At 37.3% G+C, this 21,748-nt stretch overlaps 1 protein-coding gene across 1 annotated transcript; it reads left to right on the top strand.

Moving 5' to 3' along the window:
* Positions 1-311: 311 nt before the first annotated feature.
* Positions 312-21,748, top strand: LOC104910692 (teneurin-4-like). Its single transcript, XM_019614653.2, has 3 exons — positions 312-564; positions 6,055-6,147; positions 19,761-21,748. Exons 2-3 carry the CDS (start codon positions 6,107-6,109, stop codon positions 20,221-20,223), a joined length of 504 nt encoding a protein of 167 aa, XP_019470198.1. The 5' UTR covers positions 312-564; positions 6,055-6,106; the 3' UTR covers positions 20,224-21,748.

Below are 21,748 nucleotides of genomic sequence, written 5' to 3'. Positions count from 1 at the left end.
AAAAAAAAAAAAAAGCTGAAATCTAAAGGCACATTAGGGGATCTGTCAGATGCTGTTTTCCTTAGGTGTTAATAAAACCAGATTTAGAAGAAAAAAAAACCTGAAACAAATTAAAACCAAAAGCAATTTTACCATCTGTTGTATATTAATTAGAACTTTGTGTATCAAGGGTAAACTCTCTCTTCAAGAATGTCACTGAATGTCTGCTAATAAAATAATATGCAAATATATTAGACGATAGGATCATATTGAATTTCACATTCTGCTTTGGATGTAGCAACTGCTGAGACGCTGTATAACGAACTTTTAATTTTCTTTCTTCTTAGAACAACCTCCAAATAACCAAGGCCAGTCGACCCTGCAGCCTTTGCCACCTTCTCACAAGCAACATTCAGCACAGCATCACCCATCCATCACCTCACTTAACAGAAACTCACTGACAAATAGGAGGAATCAGAGTCCGGCCCCGCCGGCTGCTTTGCCCGCCGAGCTGCAAACCACACCTGAGTCAGTCCAGCTGCAGGACAGCTGGGTCCTTGGCAGTAATGCGCCACTGGAAAGCAGGTAATTACTTAGGTACTACTACAGACTGGCATTTCTAAAGAAAATATTTGACTTGAAAGATAGCCAGCAGCTAATACTTCCCCTTATTCAGCAAATAATGCTGAAAACTTTTCAGTACCAAACTACTGTCCTCGCTCCAAAATCCACAATGCCACTCTTTTCCCTTATGATGTTTATGGCACAGTAATTGGATGCGGAGAGTATCTTAGTTTTTCCAGATGAGCATTTTCCTTCCTGTTCATCATTTGTGACTTTTGATTGTTTGAAGAAATGTCTTGTTTTGCTTGCCAGAAATGCTTTGTGTTAAATATACACTGTCGTACGTGTCAGATGTGAATGAACTTTAGTAATGTTTTTTAACTCGAGTACTTGGTAGCTTTCAAGAAATACCCATGTGAGACAGATGTTTTCTAAACTCATCTAGGGTATGATGAGACCAAAGAATCACTTCGTTCTACTATGATGATTAATTTGTTCCCATTCTTTTTTGTCTTTTACAATTGATAGCTGGCTCTAGGAAGGGAGCAGCTAATATAAATTGTGACATGTGCTTCTATAGATGCAGAATGATGTATGATGGAGAATGATCTATAAAAAAAAAAAAAAAGAATTATAGGGCTTACTGGCACAGAGCTGAATTTACCTACAGTGATTAATTAATACTCATGAAACAGTCAATCAGCACTAATTTTTTATTAGCATAAGCCATAATATTCCAATTTAGTAATCAGACTGAACATTTACAACTATATTGAAACTGACAGTAATTCTTGAAAATATTTATGAAATCCCTTTAGTTCATTCTTTGAATCCTTTTAGCTTATGATTTGGAGTGAAGTAATAATAGTCCAACTGATTTTGAGTACATCAGAGCATGTATGACCTAAAGATTTTCTGTTAGGTTTTTTTGTCCCTACAGATGTTTCAAGCAACTCTTGTTTGGGGCATAGTTTAGCTCCCCAAAACTAAATGCTACTGCATTGCTTATGGTGCTTTAGTGCTGTGAAACAGGATTCCTTTGAAGGGATTTCATCATCATCATTCACATAATTTAGTACATTGAGAAAATGTTCAGGATTTTTTAGAGCAAGAGTTTGTAGTGGAAAAGAGCATTAAGATGGTGGATGATTTCAGGACGCTTGGTTGATCGTCTGTGAACAGATAAGGTCTTTTGATATTTTCTTTCATTGCCATGTCTATTTTCACTGTTTTTATAAATGTATTTGAATGAGAATACCACTTCCAGTCTGGATTAAGTATTTTTTGTCAGAGATACTTTTAATCTTTTAAGTGTTCCTGATGAGAAGCTAAGGATGTTTGAGTGTTCATGTTTTGAACACTTGTACCTCAGTTGAACCATGAAAGTTTCACATTAAAACTGACACAACTTTACTGTAGTTTCTCTAATAGTATCACCTGGTTGGAAAGCTTGAGGTGAAGAACTTGTCATTGATTTTTCTCTTTTTGGTTGAAGTTCCCTACTGAGTGTGATTCTTAGTCTCAATTTCAGCTATATTAACAACTTTGTGATAGGTTTCTTCCTTCATCCATTTCTCAGCCTAAAAGAAAGTTTATTTCATCCTTGGCAGTATTTTAGCTTATGCCCATATTCAGCTTTTCTTTTTTTTATCATACTTAGATGACTGTCATTTAGAGCTACAGAATGTGAATGTCAGCATATATACACAGCTATCTTTTTCTCTCTCTAGGCTCATATTGGTGATGGGTGGCATAAAAATGAAATACAGCTTGCTGTCGCATATAGCTGGATAGTGAATAGGATGTTTTTGTACATGCAGGTGAGAAGGATATATTTGCAGAACCTGAGAGAGGTTTCAGTCTCAATGATTTTGTGGTAGTAAAAAGGATGACTTTCAATATATATATTCTATAGCATTGCTTTCAGTTGTATATTTGATAGAATATGCTGCAGTTTGGTTCTGCGTAGTGTTAATACTTTCATGTAAAGCATTGCTCTTAGTTTGTTAATGGATGAGCTGTAAGCTGATAGATTAATAGAGTCCAGTCAGAATTCTAGTATTTTGTAAAATATAAAAAGAATTTTTCCTTAAAATTTTATGATGGTCTGAAACCACAGCTTGAAATATACGTGTGCTTCTTGCATCTTTGATGCTATCTTTAAATGATAGCAAGCTTATGCAGCAGTAACAAAGGTTGACTTCTCTCCTTTGAGGCTGAGAACTGCTCCAAAGGTAATGCCTGCTATTTTAATATGTTGCCCCACAACATCAGAGACATATGTAGGTGGTACGACAGTAGAGGTTGAACCTTCCTGCCAGTATTCCATTACGTTTTGTTGTGGTGTGACAGGTGGCAGCAGTGGAAGTGCATATGAAGCAAAGGGGTGGAATTGAATTCCTCCGTGCAGAAAAAATGGCACGCACTGGCATTCATCAACGCTTTCGGAACATGTAGGGAGACCAAACGTTGGATGTGAGCACAGTGAGGTGGTGGGTGGTGCTTTTCAGCAGTGGCCGTAGTAACAGTAGATCACCTCCACTGGTGCGGATTGTTAGGAGCGTGGCATGCAGGCTCCTGTGCATCACTGGCAAAAAAAATGCATAACCAATGGTGGTGAGTGTGTTGAAAAATGGCGTTTTGTAGGTGAGAATTTGTACTGTCAAGTAGTGTTACTGTGCTCTTTGTATCAGTTGTTTCCATGGAAATAAGTAGGATAAATTACTTTCAGAGCAATCTATGTAAAATCAGCTTTTGGAAACAAAAAAAAAAATACGTATTTCCTGCTGTTTTTTTCTGATTTCTTGCAGGCTGCAGGACATTTGCATTGGACATTTAACAATGTTTACTATTTTGACTCTTTCCCAATTTGCTGCAAGTTAGGTTCAGCTAGGGAAACCAGCACCAGTTAACAGTAGTAAATTGCGGAGGAATAGAAAGCAGGAATATATATATGGCTTCACATTTTGTATTTTGAGTTACATGCTGGACAGTCAAAATCATGCAAAGGCATAAATAGTTGCTAGGAGTCTTTTATATCATAAATGACAATTATGTAATTAAATATTAGTATTTGTTTTTCTTACCATGGTCTTTAAAATTTAGTAGTGCATTTTTTATATTTAGCTCTTCTATTCTTCTATACTTCTGTTATTCTATACTTACATTCTTCAGATTTAATAATGTACTCTCAAGCATCAAGATCATTACTTACATTTTTGCGGCTTTGCTTTCTAGGAAAATCTAAACGACTGAGATTTAAGAATACTTATTAAATCACTTCTTTAGATGCTTTCTTTGTTAAATCTTTGCTGAGTTTTTCTGATGTACTATCAATTACATAAGCTAGAAATGAGCAGGGGAAGAGTATGTCATCAATTTGTTTATAAAATCAAGCTTGTATCATCTCTTAGGCAATATTTTAGACTGACTATCGAAGATGAGTTGTCAGCAGGGGAAAATTTACGTATTCCAGCTCAGGAATAAATTTGAGAGTAAATAAAAATCTGAGAATAAGTCTTTACACAAATTTAATCAGAACCTGTGCTGAGCAGTGTGTGAACTTTGTGTTCTCTTGCTTGGTTTGCTGCGTAATATAATTAGTGTTAAGAAAGAAGGCTGTTTTATATAACGGATTGAGAATGTTTAATAGAAATTATTGAAGAAGCTAAGTGTTTTCTCACAGTTCATACTGGTATCACATAGTCTTCTCTTACCCCTAATTTATTCTTAGAAGTAGAATAGGTAGAGGCATTACTGTATTCAGTTTTCTGGTAATTTTACTGAGAAGAAAGATGGAAAAGTCTGAAAAAATGCTCGATGACTGGAAAACAGCTCAGCATTTTGAAGCATGAAGTTAGGTTATGAGGTTACCTCAGAGGTGACACAAACAAAACAAATTCTAGCATATGCTGCTTCAGAAACATTTTGCAAGCTTCATCCAAACTTCATTTTACCATGCAGAGATTTTAGGAGCTCTTAAGGTGTGATGAGCGCTCAACAACCACCTGTCTTCATTGGGGTGGATTGCCAATGAAGCAACACTTTCAGTATTGATTAAGGTAGGGAAAGAGTTTTCATAGTTTCCAGGGTACTCTTAAATCAATTTGTGTAAAGCCTGATTGATTTTCTGCAGAACCACAGTAGTGCTGGAAGTTTAAGTCTGCTCAAAGCAGCTGTTTTATGCATTCCACCCAATAAAACAGTGTCCAGCTTAATCAAATTCAGAATTGTTTTATTCTGTAAGTCTTGCAGGTTTTCAAATTTGAAATTGATTGAAGATGTAATTTATATTAAAAATGAGTAGTACATGGTAAAAGCACAGTTTGGGAAAGGAATTCAAGTCCTGCTCATCTGAAGACCTTGAGTTTTGTTTTGGCATGTCATATTGCCAGCCTGTAAAGGAAGAAAATAGTTCTTCATTTTACTTGGGTTGATGGGAGAATGAATGCCTTTTTAAAGACTGAGATTCATAACTGTGGAGATGGTGGATAATACAGATGTGAAATGTTATTTAGGGGAATCAACTAATATCATTTCCAAAGTCTTAAGTTGGACAAAAAAAAGTTGTTTCCTTGTGACAAATTTCTTGTACAGTCACAATGCTTACCAAGCACCTGTATTTGAATCAAAGCCCACTGGCCCCGTATGCTTATAAGCTCCCCACAGTGTGAGTAATCTGTTGCATTAGATTTCTGCTTCATGTCTCTGGCATCCTTCTGTCACATGAATCCTGTTCTGTCACCATGAAGACTTGCAATTCGAGCATGCTGTCTCTTTTATCCTAAGTCCTAGGCAAGCACCAGTAGAACATTTCAGTGTTATTTGCACAGAATTCCTTGAGATAGTCATTTCTCTATTCAAAGTGGTGCAATTGTTGAAGGAAGCGTGGATGCAAATTTAGGAAGAATTCCAAAACTAATCTTTTTGTTGTTTAAGTAGAGTAATAAGTATGCATCTTACAGCAGTAATAGTACCTAGTCATGTGGATAAACTTTCATTTCTCACCATTCCCTGAGAGAGCTAAATTCTGGTGTGTCCTTTCCTTGCGGTGCTGCTGTGGGGAACCGTGTGAAGAACATGAGATCTACAGTCAATGTCAGCTGCCCCTCAACATGTTGACTGGCTGTGCATTTTATAGTCTCTGTACTATTTCAGTGCTTTCTCTCTGGTCCAGCCTCTCAAGTAAACGTGTATTGCTTAGTCCTTAAGCCTGTCTTTTTGTTGGTAGCAACCAGGAATTTGATAACAGGTCTTCCACAAAAGTAGCAGATCAGCAAAGGGCAATGCTCTCCTAACAGTAGCCTTGTAATAAACCCTGTGTCAGCATGCAGCTCCAAGGACAGTCCAGAAGGCAGATAAGTCCTGCATTCAAAATGCAGTTGCAGTTTTTTACATCCATGGGAAAAGAAAGTTATTTAATAGAATTAGTGAATTCTTTTTGTGGGATCATCCCATTCATTAATTTGAAATTGCCACTCTAATTTCATCTTTTTGTATCTTTGTATGTAGAGAATTAGGAAATCAAGCAGTCCTTGCAAATGGTCATGACAACGTTATAGAGATGGATGTGTTTTCTCCAACATATCACGATAGCAGTTATGGGTATGTGATTCTCAGCGTTTGCATGATGCTAACTGTTGCCACAGAAGGCAAAATGTGATTTTTTTTTTTAAAGCCTGTTTGCAGTGGTCAAAAAAAAAAACCCATCTGGGATAGACTTCATCTCTATATCTTTTTGGTTGTTTTTTTTATTATACTTAAAATAATTTGTCATACAGATTCATAGTAAATAAAAATCGATAAATTTTGTCTGCCAAATGTAATCACTTTTGCTTAAGAAAACAGAAGGGCAGTGGAGGTTGTGTTAATTCTCTGTCCTGCCTGATTTTGCAAGCTGTTGCAAATTATTTGCATGCTTTTCCATTTGCCTGATCTGATCTTTAGTTTGTAACAACTTCCTACTTAGCAATTGTTTATGTTAGAAATATTGTGACGTACTTTTGAAGCATAGGCAATGACCAAATGAAGGGTTGCTTTTTTAAATAGAGTTGTGCATTTCATCTGAAACACTTTGAGCAGTTGGTTTGAAATTTGAACTGCTGATTAATAGATTATATATGTAGACAGGTACTGCTGATACTAAAAAAATAAATAAAAAAATTCCATACAAATTAACATTTTAGTTCATATAAATCAAATTTCTTTTATGTAACTGTTCCATGTGTGCTTATTTTTTCATTAATATCTGTCCTCTATTCAAACTGCAATTTGATTATCGTCTACCAAATCAGTGTACACAGTTTCTGACATCCCCCTCCTGTCAAAGCAATGTAATTTCTGGTGAATTCCAGTCTGCTAATCATCACAGTATGTTCAGTTTCAAAAAGAATTTTTAATCATATTTGCCATTTTTTTTTTCCAATGGTAGTATAAAAATTAGGACTTTGTCCAAATTCTGTTTTGCTAATTAGATCTTAAAATATAATCAAGGTGAGATACTATTTGATTGAATTGAGTATTTCTGCATCAGGTTGCTAATAATTAATCTGTAAAATCTATTGACACCGTACATTGATCTGCTTCACGTTCCAAAAAACTCTTAAAATTTCCCTTAGATACAAATTGAAATCAGTTGCAGTAAGAGAGTTGTGTGTTTAAATTCAATTAGTTAATAATTTTCAGCAAACTCAAAGATGCTGCAAATATTTGCAGGAAGACTATTTCTTGATAACTAAAAATAATAGCCTTATTGTAATTAAAAAAAAAAAAAACCACAAACCACAAGCCAAATAATACTGTTTACTGTAGGTCGATACCATGGAGTACTGATTTGGATGTGTAATTGCTGAAGCAAAGTTAATGGAAACATGCCTGGTTTATGCTTTATACATTTGCAATGGGACCACCAAATGCGGATATTTTGGTAAATGGGGCCTATATTACATGAAATTCTTGTTGGTTTATGCTAGTTCAGGTAGCAGTACAATGAAATTTATCTTGTTTGTAATCCTTTCACTTTGAAAATTATGTTAGCAGGAATCATTTCGTGGCGTGAAAGTTGTCCAGAGATAATAACAGTTCCAACGCCTAATAGATGTGAAACTGCAATATGCTTTCAGCGTGAAGATTCAGTTTATCAGTCTTGCTAACGTACTGTGTCACAGCTAGAATCATTATATATTTGTTTCTCTGCTTTCGTGTCGTGTGTGTTACGTTATGGTATAGTATTTCTTAGTTTGTATGACTTACAGAGAGAATATTAATCTAATGAATTTGACAATTTTAGTGTTAATAATGTTAATAGGAGAAGACATTTTGCATAGAAATTCTGATGATTCATATGCCTGGATCTTAGGAATAGTTGCTTATAGCTTTGAGACATTCATATTTTTGCACTGTGCATTAATTATCATAATTCAACTAGAAATCTCAAGTTATTTTAATGGTATGTATTGTTGGCTTTCTTTGGTATGGTCGCTCTTTTCCCTAATGTGTAAAAATGTTTGTATGCGTCTTAACAAATCAGTTTAGCTTGAAGTAAAGAGCCTGCTTTTCTTTTACTTAACATCTCTCTGAGTTACCGAGGTATCCTATTAGAATCTGGGAGAAAACGTGCTCTATCAATGAATGTGTTTAGATCTCTTGCAGAATCTAAATAAATCCTTTATATTTCTAGTTATTTATATAATTGCTTCATCTGCTGAACATTTAATTTTTTACAAGGATAGGATCTGAAAACCTGTTGTACTCGAGAGCCTCATTTCCAGGGATTGCGAAGACTGGGGATATTTTTCATGTGCTGGGGAGGATGTTCAGGGAGTTCGATTTTAAAAAGCAGCCAGATTGTTACAAGGCCATGTTGAACTAGATTCAAGAGGGAAAGAAGTCAGCACAGAGTAGGGGGAGAAATCTTGATGTGTCTGGGTGCAAAATGAGTAGGTGTAGCTGTACAGATGGGTAGGGTGGATTAATTCAGGAGAAACTAATTTGCTGGGCAAGGTAAATGCTATAGCATTAGGGGCTGAGTAGGATGAAAACCAAAATTGTTCTATGACCTTTACTGTTTGTGAGTGCTTACAAAATCCCTTTGAATAGCATGTAACTCATCACCTACAGGATAGTCTCAAGATAATGAAAAGCCTTGGCTGCTGGTGTATACCGTCATAGAAGAGAAGCTAGGAATAATCACGCTCGAGACTTTCTATCTGTGGTGTTCTTTGTCATCAAGAAGCTTTTCAATATAAGCTCTGAATTTTCTTCCGAAATAAAAAAAAAGCAATTGCATTTCAATAGTAAACTTTTTAAAGACAGTGAAGCAATAGTAAGTTTGGTAAAAGAGTAAAAAAACAGTGAAGATAAACATATAGTAAGTTAAAAGTGAACATCTTTTTACAGTTATATGCTTGCAGTTGAGCATGCCAACCCAATCAGTGCAACTTAAGTTGTACCAGAAAATAATCTCAACAGATCCTGCGAATTCATTCAATCACATCCAAGTAAGAAAACGTTACCAAATATTGTGACAAAGCTAAGACCTGAATGACTTCATAGTGTCAAAATCCAAGGTCTCAGTTAATGTTGGTTATGCAGTGAGAAGTCCAGCTCAAAAAAAGGCATCAGCAAAAAATGGACGTTATTAAAAGGATAGCTGTCATCCTACCTGAGCACAACGTGTGATCCTCTGCCTTGTTGAATCTCTGAATGCTGATCCCTCAAGTCTTTTTGCAGATTTTGGTATTTTGCATATAGGAGAATGTGCAAGTGTAGTAAATAAGTTCCCACCAAGGAATGATAAGAGCCTAGAAGATAGGAGTGATAGGTGCATCACACGTATGCATGGAGTTGCCGGGTTGGTGGCAGTGGCTCTAACTCAGGTTATGACAGTGCTGTCACTGCAGTGACATGAATCTGGCTGTTTGAGTGACTGCTGGTAGAGCAGTAGTGGCAGCATAGAGTTCAGCACGGATTATCCCAGGCTCTGAATTGCAAGGGAGCTGCAGCTGTGGACATCTGTAAGTGAGCTGAGGTTTCACAGATCTATGATGAAACTTCAGCCTGCTTGCAGCTTGAGGCAGAATCAGTGGCAGAATGATATTTCACTTCTTTAACTTCTCTCTGATTTTAGCTCCTTTGAAAATGTCCAGTAGCCCAGTCAAGTCTTCCTACTGCAGGTGAAATTTCAGCTTCTGAATTAAACTGTTGGGTAAATATCACAGCTCTGAGATTCTCTCTTAATCTGTTTGCTTTTTTGAAATTGTCTCAGTGTGTATTTCAAGGCATTTGCAGCAATTGCTCTCTCAGATTGCTAAAGACAGCAAAGATACTGAAAGAGATTAGATGAGTACTTGTGTTGTGCCTTTCTTCTTTGATTTTTTTTTCCCTTGAAAGCCTAATTTATTCAATATTTCAAGAGAGAAACTAGTGGAGATGAGAATTCTTTATCTCAGAGACCTCTCTCTCTTTCTGTCTGTCTCAGTTGGGATATGATTCCAGAAGAGCAGAGGACAAGATGAGGAAATGTAATATAAATCCTTATGCTCACTTGAGCATTTCCAGTCCTCAGAGTAAAATTCAAATTCTTTCCTTTAACCTCCCATTCTTTGAAGAGATGAAAATTGGAGTAGCACAGGCAACATCTCACCCATAGCTTGGCCCAGCCCAGCTCTTCCTGTGCCATCATGGTGGCAGCTCTGCCGTAGGCAAGCAGCCATTGCTTAGTACCAGCTGAACCTCAGTGTGTCAATGGTAGTGTCTGGGCTGAAACCAGGGCATGGAGATGGCGGCAGAGGGGCAGTCTGACAAATTGGCTTCTGACGTAGAAGTGCAGATGAAGCAAAGGGATGAAATTGAATTTCTCCATGCAGAAAAATTGCACCCATTGACATTCAGTGATGCTTTCTGAACTCTTCCGGAGACCAAACAGTGGATATGAGTACAGTGATGCAGTGGGTGGCACATTTCACAGTGGCAACAGTGACAATCAGTCACATCTGCTGGTGCAGATTGTTATGAGCACGGCACGCAGATTCTTGTTCATTGCTGGTGAAAATGCAAAGCTGATGGTGGTGACGGTGTTGAAAAATAGTGTTTTGTAGCTGAGAATTTATTTAATAGGGTGTTATTGTGCTCTTCTTATCAATTGTTGTTTGGAGCAACCTTTGCAGATGCTGCCCTGAACTGTTCACTCCGTGTGGCCCAGACAAGCCAAAAAGTTGGACACCCATGTGTGGCACAAGTACTATCACTACCCAGAAATTCAGGAAGGGGCTGTCAAAGCTGTTCCCTGCAGCTGGTACCCCCTTCTGAAGTGAGTATCAGCAGCAATGACAGTGGCCACGTCACTTACTGTAACCTAGATGGAAGTCAATTTGAAAGTTCGACTTTAAGAAACCCAGAAGAGGCTTTTAAGGAGAATTGACCCAATTCATATTGTTTGAGCAATATATGAATGTAGTTTCTCTCTCTTATGTAGAAGAGGCAAGTAATGGGACTATGCTGCAGAGAAGAATATGAGTAACTAAAAATGTGCCAGCTTTCTTTGTTTGACCATGCAGCATCTTTGCATCTGATTCCCCTGCTCACTTCTGCACACAAAGTGCAGCTTAGCATTGTCTGGTTCCCTTGCTCATCGTTGCAGAGTGCAGCATTGCAGAGAGGAGCACAAAAGAGCAGACTCAGGACAGCCTGATTATTCTTTTGATCATAAATGTGTGTGTGTGTATCTCAGTGAAGAGAAGCTCTCTTTCTTGGGAGTGAGCTATCTGCTCTAATCTGAATTTGGAAAGATTATTACTAGGATGTTTACAAGTGCTATGTGCATACTATAGCTCTGTATTCTTATTTATGCCACTGAGAATGTGGATACTTTGCAAAAGGAGAGAATTATTCCTGCACTTCTAAAAACAAGAAGCTTTGGACTGTGGCTTTCAGAGCCAATTGAGGTGTACTTGTGTCTGGGTTTCCGTTGGAAGCTTCTGCTACAGGTTTCCATGCCTCACTTCTCCAGTCTTTCTTTAGCAGCTGCCAGCAGTAACCTGTCAGGGAACAAATGTGGAAGAACACACAAGACTAAGGAAGATGCTCTCAGCTCTATTAGTTTTTTTTCTTTCTTGGCTTCCAGACTTTAGATTGTAAAGAAAGTGGGTCCTCAGTGTAAACTCAGCCAAATTCAACCAGGTGGTACCATGTGTAGACTGTTTCTCTGAAACATTTGAGTAAGCTGTTAGAAGAGGCTTATCTCCAGTTCCCACAGATGTTTCCTCTGTTTATGCATATGGATAATAGTTTTCCTCTTTCTGTCTTTCTCCCAAACTTCGATCATCATGTGATCTGATCTGATCTTGGTGCTTTTTCTAGGATTATGGTAGCATTAATATTGGCTCAGAGAAAGCAGAAATTCACTTTTTTCCTATACAATTTTTTATTGCAGTTCTGCAGAGAAAACAAAATAAGACAAATTCACAACATAATGCAGTTTCTGTGCTGACTTGGATTTATGTTAAATGTGGCCATGTGATTCTGTGGAAGTCAGTCATAAAGCGGTGCTAAGGGCAAACACCACCAACTACAAGGTTTCATTTCAGACAAATGTTAACAGAAGATGAAGACAGGCATGAAGTGCTCACAGAGAAACAAAAATCCAATTCCTCTTGGAACCTACTGGGAATGCTGATCTTGTGCATCAGTGAACCAGAGTTCATATGAGACCTAGGCAGTAATTTCTGTTATCTCTTTTACATCTTCTTTGTAACGTCAGTCGGCAGAGATTAATCTTCTCATTCCATCTGCTTCTTCAACTCAGTGCAAGGAATCAGATTTATTGATGTGATCTATCCATTAGTGAACCAGGCTGAGCTCTCTAATGTCAAATGGCAGGTGAGGGTCATGGTCTCACTCAGAGAATCCAGATCCATCCAGAGTGAGTAGGGTCTGCCAAGAACACACCAGCCAGTAGATGCAGTGCAAGTGATTGATTGCAATCTCAGACTGCTGTTTGTTTTTTTTTTCCTTCCTCCGGTTAATGGTTTTCTGTGTGTTCTGACGGCTAATGTATCTGGTAGGGTTTTTGTAAGCAGAGAAAGTGCATGGTAATCCATTCCTGGGAGAGAAAAAATCAGCTGGTTTGGCTTAAGAAAATTCAGGGAAAGATAAACAGAAAAACTTACATGAGAGTTGGATCAAGTTAAGATATCTGCAGCCAGATGCAGCCAATACTCTCTTGGAGTTAATTCCTTAAGATTCATTGATTTTTTTGATTTTTTATTTTTTTTTTTAACAATAGTGGCAAATAGAGCACTACATCTTCATAGAGATAGATGCATGCTATCTCTGCTTGTGTCAGGAAGGAAACCTTCAAGATAGAGACAAGAGCTTCTATACCTCAGGAGTCTCTGCTATCTCTTGTCTGCCCCCTTTGGAACCATTAGAAAAATAACAAGATCTGCTGTAGGTTCCCATATGTCTTGCTAGCTTACATTGGCTTTGTGGTGCTGCCAAAGTTTTATAGGTGCTCCTATACTTTCAGAAAGTAAAATTACTGATTGCTGCTATTTTCCAAAAGGTAAATTATGAATTGCGACCATTTTTAGACAAAACCTGCTATTCTATTTTTTGTTCAAGTTAGCAAGCACCACAGCTGTATTCAATTGAAAATAAGTTAATTACAGTTTTTATTCTAATACATTCAGTAATACCATATATGAAATTCAGTAATACTACTAAAGGAAATGTCAAAATCAAGCCATTAGGATTACTATCCCTTTTTGAGCAGTAAAGTCATATCTCCTGAAGTACTGGTCCTGAAATTTATATCAGGAAGACATAAATTCTCTAAAATGTGCATTTCTCTCAGCGTGCATTCAGCTGAGGTATTTTCAACAGAAGTTTTTTACACCACTTGAGGATATCAGAATATGATTGATGTGTACCCACTCTTAGGTATCTAAGGTGCAGATATACTGTATCATGCCTCTGAGCGAATCCAGTGTAACAGATTGAGGACCGCAGTAGAACAGATAAGAACATTTACTTCAGGTTGCTTACAAATTTATTTCTTGGTATAGTAATGTCCACAGAGTCAACACTCCTTAGAGGTGAATAGATATTTTTTTAATAGAAGGAGCCAGTGGCAGATCTGAGTTAGTGTTTGAGGGGAGATCAGCCTGTGTCTACAGTATAAAAATGGGTGTGCTCATTTCACTAAGTGGTTAGCTTGTGATTGCAGAACACAGAATGACTTCTTGATTGGAAAAGTTGAGTAAAATGCAGTAACTGTGCGTCCAACGGTAAGCTCCTACGCTGGCAATTGCTTGTTATGTTCAGTTTATTTTTCCTCAAATCACAAAGACAACAAAGGAGTCAAAGTTATGAGATTGGTGGCCTTGTTACTTAGACAAAGTAAAATTTCATAGACTTGTAGATATACTCATGTATTTGGAGATCTGTTGGTACCGAAAGGTAAAAGAGCCATATCCAAAAATAAACATTAGGGAAGGGTTTTCTTTCTTTTTTCTCACCACAAGTCAGTTTCTGTTCTGTTGTCTTCCAGGTGTCGGTTTTATGTACTGCACCAAAATAGTAGGTATCTGAAAATAGCTTTTCTCAACTCCATGGTTGCTTTTGCCTGACCCTAAATCTTCCCTATTTTGCTTTAAGCAATTACTTTTTAATATCTTTATATGTTCTACTCTAGAATGAAAAATGAATCAAAGAGTAATTTTATAAAAATGTTGTTTTTGTGTACCACGGGGCAAACACTACATACTCCTTATAAAAGAACAAGGGAACCATCAGTTGAATTTAAATTGAAATTGATGGAAGAAAACACATTTTGACACAATGCATGTTTAGTCTACACAACAGAATACCACAAGACCTGAGTAGGAGCCTGAGTTTTGGACAGTTTAGAGACAGCAAACTACTACTGGATAAGTTGTTTGGAAAACTTTAGTTCTGCAGTTTGCATTGTCCTCTTCTGGACAGGATGTTGTCCCTGGTAATCTACCCCGCCATTGTACGGATTCTTTCTGCTTATTTGCTTACTACTAAATACGTAACTGTTCTCCATCAAGTAGGAGATCTTTCTTCTGTACAATTTTTTGAAGCAAACTAACAAGCTTGTGTTACCACCTGTGCTCATAGGAAACTTCCCCATGCACTGTTTTTCAGCCAGAGACAACTTCAAATTCCTAGAAAAGGGAGAATTTCTAAGAAGGAAGGATGACTTCATCAATGAAATCTTCTGAGCATTAGTGTTTCCTTTCTCAGTGGTCTGTAATGATTGAAAGAGCCACGTGGAGTTAAGACCATCATAGAATGATAGGACAGTAATTAGGACAGCACTACAAGAAAGCCTCAGTCTGTGTTGGTATTTTGTGTGCAGTGACACCACGTGGTTTCTTTTTCTAATCATGGAAGTCTTTCTATTCAGAAATATGACCAAACTAATTGATCTTTTTTCATTCCAGATTCTTTAAGTGCTAATAGTGCATGACAGTACACAAAGTTCAAATATATGGAAAGGAGGGATTTGGGTTTTTTAAGGACGTATATTCTAAATGTGGCTTTATTCTGAATTGAAGATATTTTATCCTTAAGGTGGGAAGTGTTTTGGTTTTGTGTATTCATAAAGCCTGGTGGTATTGACCTTTAACCTGTGACAGCACTTTCTGGTCAGTGTCATAATCTAAGTAACAACATTACAAGAAGATATCTCTGTCATGGCAATAAAACGTATGTTTTGACATGCCTAGAGGAGTTCAGAAGAATTTCACTGGACCTTCACATTTCCTTGTTTAGTACAAATTTAGATGGTTGTGACAGACTTTCTGTGAGATTCTGTGCTTGGTGTACTTGTGCTGTATAACATATGCTGATACAATGCTAAAAACAGTGCTTAGAAAGGTGTTGGAAAGGATAAGATAAGCTCTTTCGTATCTTCCAAATGTCTATAAAGCATTCTCTATATGATGTCAAATACTAGAGAAATCATAGCTGCAAATCACCACGAACCTTTTGCAAGTTCAAGCAATCTCGGTATAAGCTAAAAAATTGATGTATCTAATGTAGATGTTATGTTATAAATGTTAAAAATATTCAATAATTTTATAAAGTTTGTGAGTAACGTATTTAAAGGTAATATAGAATAGTTCTTTCTATCACAGATACTTTTTTGGTATAATGTCTGAGTTTCTAGTGTTCTGGAATTTAGAGACCTCCAGACGTGTTTATGTAACATTGCATTAATAAGCGTGGAGTATCTGTTTTATTCTGAACTGGGGTGAAAAGTCTTTGTCACAGAGTTATTCTAAATTGTATTTCCATTGCTGGGCACTGTGCTACCTTATGTCAGAAGTATTTGGGTTTAGGGTTTGAGCCTCACTGTCCTTGAATGGTTTGTAATCCATCTCCATTTCTCAGAGGCCACAGTTCTAATGTAATCTTTCTGCCTAACTCCTGGGTTTTTTATCACTTTCTTCCCATCCCGCTTTCCTATTTACTGAATTTAGTAGAGACCACTTCAATTTTATTTTCCATAGAGGAAGTGGCAGCAGAGAGAAAATCTTATTTGGTGTGAATACTACCCCCAGCTTGAGGAGGAAAAAAAATTGTATGTACCAGTTCCTGGTACTGAGTTAAATTAAAAGCATGGTAACTTCATTTTTATTCAGAAGCTCCTGTCTTCTCTTATTAGAGTTTTGGTACTGTATTTCTGTCTCTTAAGAGAGGAAAGTTAAGCACAATGTCTGCCCATTGTGAAACAAGGTGACTTCCCAGCTGTCTTTGCAAGCAAGGATTAGTTTATGACATAACTTTGTATTTTACTGCAGAGCTGTGATTCATAACATTTAGGTACTAAATTTTTCCCTTTAAAATGTTAAGATTAGCTGCACTTTTTAATAGAAATACTTATTGAATTAGTAGATTGAAGTGTATATTGAATAAACATTGAAATAGAACATTATTTGCTTCAAAAAGTGAATTGAGTTATTAAATAACAGAACTAGCTGATCTTATAAAATATTTGCAGGATTCCATGGAATTTTGTACTCTTAAAGCTTTAATAAAATATTTTAAGTGCTGCTTATGGAAGATCTAGCAAGTGCTTGTTAAATGATCAATTTTGAATGGAAGGATATGCTTTTATAGATGCTGTAAGGCTCCTATGAGATTAAATGTAATGTAATTGGTGGTAAGTTGGTGCCTGGTCAAGTAGTGCAAACAGTTTAGGCTTTAAAAAGTAGCTACTTGAGTTCCATGGTTTGAAAAGGTAAGATAAATGGATATATAGATAATTAAAATCATTTGCAGATAGATTGTATTTCAAGAGTGTAAAGAGTTTTGGCATTATCTGGAAGCAGCCTGGATTTGTTGTCAGATACTGCATCCTTCTGCATGTCTGTCTCACAGGATCATGACTAAGAGAATCTGGCAAGATGTGCAAGCACGATAGCATTGCACTTTAAATACTGATGACTCTGAGTTAATGTAGAAGGAGAGTCTCTGACCACTTTGTTAGTAACCTTGCTTATTAGAAAGAGAAAAATCCAAACAAATTTTCTTTACCCAGAGGAAGATGCCACTAGCTTTTTTGTATTTTTTTCTTATTTTTTGTCAGTCTTTTACTCTCTCTGGATTTTTTCCCCCAGCAGCCTCCACCAGCCAGTACAACCACTCTGCCATTGTATTAATGTGATTCAAAGGAAAAGAGGAATAGCTTGAAGTGAGGAGTCGTGCTGTGTGCTGCCTAAGACTGCACACTGCTGAATTCACATATAAAAGATACAATTTTCTTTCATTGCCTTGATGCCTGAGGTGGACTGTCAGAGCTGTGACAGCTCACACCACCACAGATATGTGGCCATCTCCCAGATTTATCTATGGGATTAACTCCTCAAAGGCTTTGAGAGTGTGGGTTACATTCTCTAGCTGTAAGTTATGCTATACCAACATCTCAGTTCTCACGTGCTCAGAAAAAAAAAAAAATCAGATGCTGATGGTTTTGTTGCATTGTTTTATTATAGCTAGGACTGTATAAGGTTCTTTGCAAGTGTTCATATAATGCAAGTTCCCATTTTCAGTCTATTGAGCCTAATAGTGGGACGGGTGGATGTTAAAATCACAGCTTGCACCAACAACTTCTTAATTTTAACATGGAAGCTGGTGTTTAGAAGGACCATTATCATATCTGCTGAATGGCTTCCTTTCTGTCCCCCAAAGCAGTACTTACTATATATTGAGGAGGAAACAGCTTTCTTTGTGTTAGCTGCTATCCTGGAATCCATGCGCATGTATCTGGAGGTACCTTTATAGCCTGAAATGAATGAGCAGTAAAGGTCAAGCGAGTAAGACTCTTTATCAGGACTTAATGAATCTACATGCTTCTGTGAGTCTGTAAAATCAAACTAATGGTTCTGAGAGGTGACACCTTTTATATTGGGCTAGGCATTGTTGGTTTTTGTGTTTGCTACTTAGAAAATGTCACAACTTGTAATGAAGCACTGTCTTAGAGAAGATTTAAACCACAAGGGCATTGTCTTTTGAAATCATTAGTAATCCTCTTTGCTCAGAAGTTCAGAAAAACTTGCATGCGCTGTTGTGCATCAGTAGATCTAATATGTATCCATCTGTTGCTTCTGCCAGCAAGTTGCCTGTCATTCCAAATGAGGTAACCCATGTATAGAATATTTAATGGCATTATTTGTGGTGGACATACTTTCAAGGTGGGGGTTTATGCCATTATGATCCAATTCATAACAAACTTTATCTGCTGCTGTTATTTCTCTCATGCTGTACTGGGGCAAATTAATTTCCGGTGTCTCTGCAGTGAATTTCTGATGAAGCCATTGTACCAGTATAGGTTGACATGTTGCTATCCAAGGATCCAGGCATGGACCCTGGAGGTTGAACGTGCTGTCAGCAGAGAAGCAGTCCTGATGAGCCTGATGTCTGGGGATGTAGCTAGAGGGCTTTTCCCTCCAAAGGCAGCTCACACTGTGCTAGAGCCTCTGACCTATACTGTATATAAGGCATGCAGTAGACAAAAATGACATAGTAGACATGTCCTTACTTGGCTTCAGGAGAACCTGCACGTCCACAATTCATGAGTGTCTCTCACCTACTCAAGAATGCAAACTCCTGAGGAGTTTTGTTTAGCTGCTTTTGCTCCTGGTAAGTTTGAAATTCTCCACAATGACTTCCTTACAGTTTTTACATATAACATACTCACTTTGCAAAGCCTAATTGCTGAAGGCCAAGCCTTCACAGCAGAGTTGCCGATGTAACAAATCAGAGGAAAGAGACCCGGTGCCAAGATTTTTTTGCTTAAGTTTTGTTGTTTGTGGAGTTGTTCACATGTGCTTTGAGAAGAACTCCAGGTATTATATGCCTATATACTGTGCTTCCTTTTAGATGCTTTTCTGAAGCAATTATGCTGGTATGAACAAAAATAGAGTGTAGGTAAACACAAGAAGTAGTATTTCCTTGAGAAAGTTTCATTTAAATTAAGCTTATTGTTAACTCAAAGAGTCTTAAATTTGGCTTCGCTTCTCATTTCTAATTTTGGCTGTGGTTCACTCAGGGCACCTACTAAAGATGTATCTTTAGATTACTTGCCAGACTGTAACTGGCTGCTGTGTCCATAAATCAGATCTTGATAGGGGAAGGCTATGTGTGAGGAGATAGAAATTAGTGAGCTGTGTAGTTAGAACACAAAGAACATCTTTTAACTGGCTGATTTGGGGCAAAATTGTCAGAAGTTTATGTGAGAGATTGCTGTTTTCTTTGTAATTGACCCAGGAGAATGTGATAAGCAGTGTGGGCTACAGTCAGACTGCATAATATTGACTTTTTAATGGAGTTCCCTGTAGTCTGTAGTTGAAGCCAACAAAAATAAACAGCAGCAGAAAGCCTGTCCTTTACTTGTTGGGTAAACTCTGATACCTCTTCTCTACCAGAGGGTATTTTTTGGTAGTTCTGTTTCCTTTCTGTATAACACTGTATCACTAATATTTGGGGGGCTTTTTCAGTCTGCTCTTCAACTGAAAGTGCCTGTCTGAAGTGCAAGTCCTGTGACCAGTATTGCTACTGTGATCCTTTGCAGAGTGGATGCTCTTAGGCAATTGAAAAATACACGACATTAAGCAAAAACGATATGACTGCCTGTGTTCCAATTCAATTTACGTATGTACTTTACCATACACTCTTTCCTTCCACAGGCATTTCCTATTCAAAACAGGAACAGGGACCACACCGCTGTTCAGTACTGCAACACCAGGGTACACAATGGCATCCGGCTCTGTTTATTCCCCTCCTACTCGGCCACTACCTAGGAACACTCTGTCCAGAAGTGCTTTTAAATTCAAGAAGTCTTCGAAGTACTGTAGCTGGAAATGTACTGCTCTCTGTGCTGTAGGAGTCTCAGTGCTGCTGGCAATACTGCTGTCCTACTTCATAGGTGAGTTCCTTTGTTTTATAACTGTCATCATCAATAGGGATGTCAGAGAGTGTCCCATATTAACCTTCATGTGTAGCAAAGCTTTTGGTAACAGTAAAAATCACAACAATGACTTCATGAAAACTGATTCTTTTGAGATAATAAAAAATGTGAGTACTTTGAAAGCATTCTGTGACGCAACAGCAGTTGAATTAACTTCAAAGAAGTATTTGAATTGCAATTAAGCTGTAGGCTGTCTAGTCCTTACAAATGTATCTGTAAAATGGAGGCTGTAATGTTTTCTAACAAAACAAAACTTGCAGCATGCCTGTGGAATTCTTCTCGTTTTGCATTATATATAAGCAATGAAGCACTTAGGAGTTATAATTTTCATTTATTATATACATGTATGTTTGTGTGTACAGCTAGAGCAAAAGTGTAGACCTTGGTTGCAAGGTAGAGAAAATAATTGTCCAGAAGGACAATGCGGAGAAGAGGCTTCTTTCTCCTCTGTAGGGTTTTTTTAATTTTCTGTTTTCTGTTTAAGTACTCTTTCCTAGTTTGTATTCTATATGATTTCTTCTATTTTTTCATTATTTAGTTTCATAAATCTTTGCTATAAATATATCATTTGAGTTTTAGACAGTTAACTGCTTAACTGTGAGATAACATTACTGACTTTTAATGTGCATGTGTCATCTTCTGTGGCTTTGTCCAGATTACATATTTTTGTTACCTCTGAGTCCTTAATTGGTTTTCAAAGACTTTTTTTAACTGATTTTTTAATTAGAAGTTTGTCAGCACTATTATGTTAATAAAAGTGTAAGGGTCTGCTTTTGTAAGGCATTGCTCTCACTCAAATTCAGAGTCTTAGGAAGTCAAGGAAAGAAAATAGAAAGGGGAAGAGTCAATCTCTCCTTTTCTACTTCATTTTGAAATCTGGGTAAATTAATAACAAAGCCTAGCAGGCCCTCTGATCCCTAAATCTTCATTGCCTTTGTTGAAACAGGCTTTCTACATTTCAATCCAGGGCAGAGCATAAGCTGTATAAAGCCTTTGAAGTAGTTCTTTCTGGGCTGAAGCTTCCGTGAACAATGCAAGAAACTAGGTTGCTGAGTAGCTGGAGAAATTTCTGTCTGCCATGGCAAAGCAGAGCTCCCGGAGCACCCTTTGCACTTCAACTGTGAACCCCGAAGTAAAAAATGCATGTATAGAAATGTAGGGTTTGCCAGTACTGCCCAATACTATTAATGCCTTGGATTGTTTTTTGTGTGAATGTACACAGAAGCATAAAGGTGTGGCTTGGAGGTAAGCTTTAACACCACATCTTTTTTTAAAAAAGATGGGGTTGAAATATTTCCGTTTATAAAGCACATTAATTGTGTTCAGTATTCGTAATGCTGCCTCTTCAGTCATTATAATCAAATATCTGCTGCCAAAAAAGTGTAAGAAAAAATTCAGTATGAGGTATCACTATCAAGAAATAGTGAAAATGGCCATACAGATAAAGAAATATTGAAGATCTGATTGTGAGCTGAGCTACACTTTGCTTGTCCCAAAAAGCAGGATTCCTTATGAATCTGAGAGGTGCAAGGAGTTAGCTGAACTGGATTATTTCTCCCACAGGCATATTAAGAAATATAAGCATGTCTAATACACCTCTATTCCTGTATTCAGGGAAAAAATTGGGCTTTCCATAGAGTGAGAGCTTTCAGCTCCACACATCATTTATTCATATACTCTGTTACAAAAAAAAAAGAACCCAAAAAA

The sequence above is a fragment of the Meleagris gallopavo genome, chromosome 4 (genome assembly GCF_000146605.3).
Source record: "Meleagris gallopavo isolate NT-WF06-2002-E0010 breed Aviagen turkey brand Nicholas breeding stock chromosome 4, Turkey_5.1, whole genome shotgun sequence".
NCBI classification, from domain to species: domain Eukaryota; kingdom Metazoa; phylum Chordata; class Aves; order Galliformes; family Phasianidae; genus Meleagris; species Meleagris gallopavo.
The sequence above is the reverse complement of the archived record's forward strand: the minus strand, read 5'-3'. Positions and strand labels throughout refer to the sequence as shown.